The sequence below is a fragment of the Austrofundulus limnaeus genome, unplaced genomic scaffold (genome assembly GCF_001266775.1).
Source record: "Austrofundulus limnaeus strain Quisiro unplaced genomic scaffold, Austrofundulus_limnaeus-1.0 Scaffold335, whole genome shotgun sequence".
NCBI lineage: Eukaryota > Metazoa > Chordata > Actinopteri > Cyprinodontiformes > Rivulidae > Austrofundulus > Austrofundulus limnaeus.
In genome coordinates, this window is record NW_013952737.1 from 652,699 (window position 1) to 661,150 (window position 8,452).

The 8,452-nt window shown below is 37.6% G+C and overlaps 1 protein-coding gene across 1 annotated transcript in view; it reads right to left on the bottom strand.

Annotated features, from left to right (window-relative positions):
- fitm2 (fat storage inducing transmembrane protein 2) overlaps positions 1-7,466 on the bottom strand; it is a 16,460-nt gene extending 8,994 nt beyond the window's left edge. The window contains exon 1 of the mRNA XM_014022563.1: positions 7,255-7,466. Coding sequence (XP_013878017.1) covers positions 7,255-7,427 — 173 coding nt within the window. The 5' untranslated portion in view covers positions 7,428-7,466. The remainder of the gene's footprint in view (positions 1-7,254) is intronic.
- Positions 7,467-8,452: the final 986 nt, after the last annotated feature.

An 8,452-nucleotide genomic window follows, 5' to 3' on the forward strand; every position in this document is an offset into this window, starting at 1 on the left:
GTGTGTGTGTGTGTGTGTGTGTGTGTGTGTGTGTGTGTGTGTGTGTGTGTGTGTGTTCATCTGTCTGCCTGTGAGTAAAATATCTCATGCTCATGGACACATTATAATGAAGTTCATACTGCCATCACATTAAATTTTAGAATATTAGCTAGTCTGTAAAACTGACAGATAAACACTGATTACTTTCTTTCACTGAGTCATGAAATATTTTGCTAACAGACAGTGACTCCAAATAGTAACAAAATTGTTATAATGTGTTAGGTGAAGTTTAGGTTGAAGTGTTTGTTGTATAACCACTGGCTTTTTGTCTTTTGTCTGAGAAACAACAGATCCAGCAGTTCCAGTTTGTGCTGCTGCACCACACATGAACACAAAAATCTTTCATAGCTCAAAACAAACATTAATAAACACTAATAATTAGCACATTTACTGTGCAGCTGTTTGAGGGAAACTTTCAGCTGTTCTGAGAGTAAAAACATCAGGTGAAGAACCAGAAAGAAACAAATTCTCTAGAAGAAATGATTCTCTCTAATACTTATATTTGTCAGAAGCTCATCGTGAACTGTCTGTTCATCCAGCTGGAGAGAACCAGAGGATTTTAACAGCCCTTAGCAAAAAGCAATATACTTGAAGTTCATTTTAATAAGTATACCTGAGTAAAATTTCAAGTGTACAAGCAAGTTGCAATGTGTAAATAACAGGAGCTGTAATTTTGTTCTGCATTGCATCTTTGATGTTGTGTGTGACAATAAAGCTGATTCTTAAGTATAATAATTTAATACTCATTTGTACTAAATTGGGACCTTTTTGTTTGTTTATAAAAAGTATACATTACGTATACTGCCGTAAAGTCTATTTAAGTTTATAAACTTACCAAAAATAAATATAATTTAAGTACATATCATGAAGCATACTAAAGTGTAAAGTGTATTTCCTGAAAGTAGTCTTCTAAGTATACTTCTAGTTTAATCTGTAAAATAAAATAAACAAACAAATAAACCAGTCTGTTTGAAAATGTACTTTCTGTGTACTACTAACGTTTATATTGGTCAAAAGTATAAACAGTATAGATTAAGTATACTTAAACTTTTTGTTTATGTTTAGTACAAGCCGAGTATAGTGTAAGATAAACTGGGTCAAGTATATCTCATGTAAGCACATAAAAAGTAAACAGGAAGTATACTCTTTTATTTTTACTTTTTTAGTTTAAAAATAGCGTAGTAATGGATACTTGCATGTACTACTTTTTGCTAAGGGAGTCTTGAACACACCGACACCACGTTCATTTGCCTACATTTTAATAAAAACAACAGAAAAAATAAAGTGAATACTTCAGTCAGCTGACACTTCGAGGCTCAGCTCATTCTGTGCTGTAGTCCTGCAGATTATTCTGTCAGTCTTGTTTGCAAAATATTGCAGTTTAGCGGTTCATTCCCACGGTGAGCGTGTTTAATTCATGGCTCTGTGTTTGTTTCTCTGACCATTAATGAAGCTGTAAATCAGCCGTGATGCCGAGCATCTACAGCTCGTGTTTGTTCACTGTCGGTGCAGGAAATTTTCTGTCCTGTGTTCCACCTATAATAACATCTCCCAACTCAGCCATCGGAGACTTTCTGTGCTATAAAACCAGACACTAATGCAGCTTTTATGGGCCACAGTTTCAGCAGCACCTGCAGCGTGTGAACCCTGTGCACAGCACAACTCCTGCAAAATGTAGCAACATTTACATTTCACAGACTGTAATAAGAGTCAACTGCTGTTCATGTTGTAGTGTTTTATTAAAAAAGAGGCCAATAAATGTATTTCTTTTTACATTTATGAACAGTGTTTTGTTATTGCTTCTAAAAGGCAACAGATCAGAAATAAAACGTTTGTTTGTCAGYAAAACATCTCATGCTTTWTACAGATATTGAGCTAAAACCTGATGTGTAGCTGAGCCTGATCCCAACACAAGCTGTTAAATGTTAAAAATGCATTTTCATGTTTTAGCTCACTTTCTGAGTGTAAATTTCAAGTGAAACATTTTCCATTAATATTTTATTGTTGTTTAGGTCACTGTTGTTATAATTTTCTATTTTTCACTAAAACTTGAATTTAAATGTTAAATGTAAACATTGAATTCTAAATCTAAGTGCGAAAGTTAAAATAAAATTTTGAAGTTTACATTTTAGTATTTCTGAATGGAAAGCAGCTGGTTGGTGCTTGGCTCTTGTTATGACATCATCATCCTGAGACAATAGACACTGCGAACTCTGCTAATAGCCTACTGCTAACACTGATGAAGATGGTATTTAAAATTTAAAGTATGTTAATTGAAAACAGTATGGATGGTTCCTGTGGTCCGGCAGCTTGAAGTGCAGCTCAGACACTGGCTGCAACTGCAAGCTTCATGTCCTGTAGGGAAGAGTTATCAGCATCAGCACAGTTAGCAACATCAGCAGAGTTAGCAGTGTTAGCAGCATCAGCAGAGTTAGCAGCGTTAGAAGCATCAGCAGAGTTAGCAGCGTTAGCAGCATCAGCAGAGTTAGCAGCGTTAGCAGCATCAGCAGAGTTAGCATCATTAGCAGCATCAGCAGAGTTAGCAATGTTAGCAGCATCTGCAGAGTTAGCAGCGTTAGCAGCATCTGCAGCGTTAGCAGTGTTAGCAGCATCTGCAGATTTAGCAGCTTTAGCAGCATCTGCAGAGTTAGCAGCATTAGTAGCATCAGCAGAGTTAGCAACGTTAGCAGCATCATCAGAGTTAGCAATGTTAGCAGCATCAGCAGGGTCAGCAGCATCAGCAGGGTTAGCAGCATCAGCAGGGTTAGCAGCATCAGCAGCATCAGCAGAGTTAGCAGCATCAGCAGNGTGTGTGTGTGTGTGTGTGTGTGTGTGTGTGTGTGTGTGTGTGTGTGTGTGTGTGTTCATCTGTCTGCCTGTGAGTAAAATATCTCATGCTCATGGACACATTATAATGAAGTTCATACTGCCATCACATTAAATTTTAGAATATTAGCTAGTCTGTAAAACTGACAGATAAACACTGATTACTTTCTTTCACTGAGTCATGAAATATTTTGCTAACAGACAGTGACTCCAAATAGTAACAAAATTGTTATAATGTGTTAGGTGAAGTTTAGGTTGAAGTGTTTGTTGTATAACCACTGGCTTTTTGTCTTTTGTCTGAGAAACAACAGATCCAGCAGTTCCAGTTTGTGCTGCTGCACCACACATGAACACAAAAATCTTTCATAGCTCAAAACAAACATTAATAAACACTAATAATTAGCACATTTACTGTGCAGCTGTTTGAGGGAAACTTTCAGCTGTTCTGAGAGTAAAAACATCAGGTGAAGAACCAGAAAGAAACAAATTCTCTAGAAGAAATGATTCTCTCTAATACTTATATTTGTCAGAAGCTCATCGTGAACTGTCTGTTCATCCAGCTGGAGAGAACCAGAGGATTTTAACAGCCCTTAGCAAAAAGCAATATACTTGAAGTTCATTTTAATAAGTATACCTGAGTAAAATTTCAAGTGTACAAGCAAGTTGCAATGTGTAAATAACAGGAGCTGTAATTTTGTTCTGCATTGCATCTTTGATGTTGTGTGTGACAATAAAGCTGATTCTTAAGTATAATAATTTAATACTCATTTGTACTAAATTGGGACCTTTTTGTTTGTTTATAAAAAGTATACATTACGTATACTGCCGTAAAGTCTATTTAAGTTTATAAACTTACCAAAAATAAATATAATTTAAGTACATATCATGAAGCATACTAAAGTGTAAAGTGTATTTCCTGAAAGTAGTCTTCTAAGTATACTTCTAGTTTAATCTGTAAAATAAAATAAACAAACAAATAAACCAGTCTGTTTGAAAATGTACTTTCTGTGTACTACTAACGTTTATATTGGTCAAAAGTATAAACAGTATAGATTAAGTATACTTAAACTTTTTGTTTATGTTTAGTACAAGCCGAGTATAGTGTAAGATAAACTGGGTCAAGTATATCTCATGTAAGCACATAAAAAGTAAACAGGAAGTATACTCTTTTATTTTTACTTTTTTAGTTTAAAAATAGCGTAGTAATGGATACTTGCATGTACTACTTTTTGCTAAGGGAGTCTTGAACACACCGACACCACGTTCATTTGCCTACATTTTAATAAAAACAACAGAAAAAATAAAGTGAATACTTCAGTCAGCTGACACTTCGAGGCTCAGCTCATTCTGTGCTGTAGTCCTGCAGATTATTCTGTCAGTCTTGTTTGCAAAATATTGCAGTTTAGCGGTTCATTCCCACGGTGAGCGTGTTTAATTCATGGCTCTGTGTTTGTTTCTCTGACCATTAATGAAGCTGTAAATCAGCCGTGATGCCGAGCATCTACAGCTCGTGTTTGTTCACTGTCGGTGCAGGAAATTTTCTGTCCTGTGTTCCACCTATAATAACATCTCCCAACTCAGCCATCGGAGACTTTCTGTGCTATAAAACCAGACACTAATGCAGCTTTTATGGGCCACAGTTTCAGCAGCACCTGCAGCGTGTGAACCCTGTGCACAGCACAACTCCTGCAAAATGTAGCAACATTTACATTTCACAGACTGTAATAAGAGTCAACTGCTGTTCATGTTGTAGTGTTTTATTAAAAAAGAGGCCAATAAATGTATTTCTTTTTACATTTATGAACAGTGTTTTGTTATTGCTTCTAAAAGGCAACAGATCAGAAATAAAACGTTTGTTTGTCAGYAAAACATCTCATGCTTTWTACAGATATTGAGCTAAAACCTGATGTGTAGCTGAGCCTGATCCCAACACAAGCTGTTAAATGTTAAAAATGCATTTTCATGTTTTAGCTCACTTTCTGAGTGTAAATTTCAAGTGAAACATTTTCCATTAATATTTTATTGTTGTTTAGGTCACTGTTGTTATAATTTTCTATTTTTCACTAAAACTTGAATTTAAATGTTAAATGTAAACATTGAATTCTAAATCTAAGTGCGAAAGTTAAAATAAAATTTTGAAGTTTACATTTTAGTATTTCTGAATGGAAAGCAGCTGGTTGGTGCTTGGCTCTTGTTATGACATCATCATCCTGAGACAATAGACACTGCGAACTCTGCTAATAGCCTACTGCTAACACTGATGAAGATGGTATTTAAAATTTAAAGTATGTTAATTGAAAACAGTATGGATGGTTCCTGTGGTCTGGCAGCTTGAAGTGCAGCTCAGACACTGGCTGCAACTGCAAGCTTCATGTCCTGTAGGGAAGAGTTATCAGCATCAGCACAGTTAGCAACATTAGCAACATCAGCAGAGTTAGCAGCATTAGCAGCATCAGCAGAGTGAGCAGCATCAGCAGAGTTAGCAGCATCAGCAGGATTAGCAGCAACAGCAGGGTTAGCAGTATCTGCAGGGTTAGCAGCAAGAGCAGGTTTAGCATTATCTGCAGGGTTAGCAGCATCAGCAGAATTAGCAACATCAGCAGGGTTAGCAGCATCAGCAGAGTGAGCAGCATCAGCAGAGTGAGCAGCATCAGCAGAGTTAGCAGCATCAGCAGAGTGAGCAGCATCAGCAGAGTTAGCAGGATCAGCACAGTTAGCAGCATCAGCAGAGTGAGCAGCATCAAAAGAGTGAGCAGCATCAGCAGAGTTAGCAGGATCAGCAGAGTTAGCAGCATCAACAGGGTTAGCAGCGTTAGCAGCATCAGCAGTGTTAGCAGCATCAGCAGTGTTAGCAGCATCAGCAGGGTTAGCAGCATCAGCAGATTTAGCAGCATTAGCAGCATCAGCAGGGTTAGCAGCATCAGCAGAGTTAGCAGCATTAGCAGCATCAACAGAGTTAGCAGCATCAGCAGAGTTAGCAGCATTAGCAGCATCAGCAGAATTAGCAGCATCAGCAGAGTTAGCAGCATCAGCAGAGTTAGCAGCATCAGCAGAGTTAGCAGCATTTGCAACATCTGCAGAGTTAGCAGCATCAGCAGAATTAGTAGCATTAGCAGCATCAACAGAGTTAGCAGCATTAGCAGCATCAGCAGAGTAAGCAGCATCAGCAGAATTAACAGCATTAGCAGAGTTAGCAGCATTATCAGCATCAGCAAAGTTAGCAGCATCAGCAGAATTAGCAGCATCACCAGCATCAGCAGAGTTAGCAGCATCAACAGGGTTAGCAGCATCAGCAGAGTTAGCAGCATCAGCAGGGTTAGCAGTGTTAGTAGCATCAAAATAAGTTAGCAGCATCAGAAGGGTTAGCAGTGTTAGCAGCATCAACATGGTTAGCAACATCAGCAGAATTAGCAGCATCAACAGGGTTAGCAGCATCAGCAGAGTTAGCAGCATCAGCAGGGTTAGCAGTGTTAGTAGCATCAACAGAGTTAGCAGCATCAGCAGGGTTAGCAGTGTTAGCAGCATCAACATGGTTAGCAACATCAGCAGAATTAGCAGCATCAGCAGTATTAGCAGCATCAGCAGAGTTAGCAGCATCAGCAGGATTAGCAGCAACAGCAGGGTTAGCAGTATCTACAGGGTTAGCAGCAAGATCAGGGTTAGCAGTATCTGCAGCATTAGCAGCATCAGCAGAGTTAGCAGCATCAGCAGAATTAGCAAAATCGGCAGGGTTAGCAGNTTATTATGCTGCTGCTGTTTTCATTTAAGACAGTTTTTCAAGACTCTCAAACTGCATCTGGTTTATATGCTCCTTTATAAGTTCAATTAACTACAAACTAAACATGGGTACATTATCAAACTACTGACAAACAGGTAAGGAAAATAAACTAACATTTACCTGTAACATATATTAAATGTGTATTTTCAATAAAAGAAATAAACAGTAATAATGTAAACAGAAATAAAGCTGCTCTGATTATTCAGAAGATTAAAATCCACAGGTCTGGAGACAAAGTTTTTAAAATAATTATGTTAAAGTTTATAAGATGATTACTTTGACATTTATATATTTGTTACTTTTGTTATTTTCAGAACATTCTAATAACCTCTGCATGATTTTCTTCGTCTTTAACAAGAGAACCAACAGATTTGTTTGTTCTTCACTAACATAAATCTAATAAACTGTTAATTTACAGTAATTACAGAAACTTAAAAAACCTAAAGACTTGATTAGAAGTTGGCCTTTGACCTACACTTTTCCCGCCCTGCCAGATAAAAGTAAGATAAATCCGTTTTCTTTGAGTTCACCGGTTAATCTGAGCAGGTGAACTCAGGTGTGTGCAGGTACGGACACGACGTCACAACAGCTAAAACTTCGGCTCTACTTACACGTTCAGGACGTTTTTGCTGCTGCTGAAATAAGACTGAGGGACCAGGTCCAGGTCTTTGAGAACTGAGCCCACCACGGAGAAGACTAAGAAGAACCAGGGGAGGTTCTGTCTGAGAGCCAGTCTCCTCCGAAGACTCACTAACCCGTCCACAATGACATCTACCGCCGCCATGTTGAACTGGACCAGGGAGGCAGGCGGAAGTTTTTGTGACGTCACAAAAAAGTTCAACCAATCAGGCTTCTCTCTCTCTCTTTCTCTCTTTAGTATGTTTCAGAGCCCTACAACTGTAAGGTGCATTACCGCCACCTACTGACATGAAGCGTGGACTGGATTAACGCCAAAACAAAACAAAACCACCTATATTTTTTCAAACAAGTGAGTCTGTTTCAAGTACTGTAATAATTCGAGAGTACTTTCAGATTTAGAATTCCCTCATAATATTTCTATAAAGTCCAACCTTATTTTCACTTCATTAAGTCTGTTAATTTAATTCTTTCATTTCTGTATTTTTGGCAATGTATGTTGTATGTATGGCAACATGTTCTCTGTCCTCGTCTTCTCCACAGTACTCACATTTTCCTGTATTATGTTTTCCAATAATGTTTTGTTTAACCCTGCATGTCCTAATCTGAGCCTTGATATAACTGTTTCCTCCCTTCTGTTTCTTCCAGTTCCTCACTTCTCCTGTTTTCCGTTGAATTCTATAAAACCATCTCCCTGTTCTTTCTTCCTCCCACTGTTGTTGCAATTTTTCTCTCATTTTTAGTTTTATGATATTTTTAATTTCTGTTTTACTGAATTTTATTTCTATTTCAACTACATTGCTTTTGGTAGCCTGTTTTGCTATTTTGTCTGCTTTTTCATTTCCTCTTATTCCTGTGTGTGCTGGTATCCATAGAAAAATTACTACTAGTCCCATCATTTTAATCCTGTATAGTGTTTGTTTTATTTCTATTAATATGTCTGGCCTGCTTTCTGAACCATTATGTTTTTTAAACTGAGTAATGAAGAGCTGGAATCTGAACAAATTATTGGTCTGAGTGGTTTATTATCCTCAATCCATTGACCTGTGAGTAATATTGTGATCATTTCTCCTGAGTGTACTGATATTTTGTCACTAATCCTTTTCCCTAGTTTTACTCATAATTCTGGTACAATAAATGCTGCCCCGACTCGATCGTCTGTATCCTTTGATG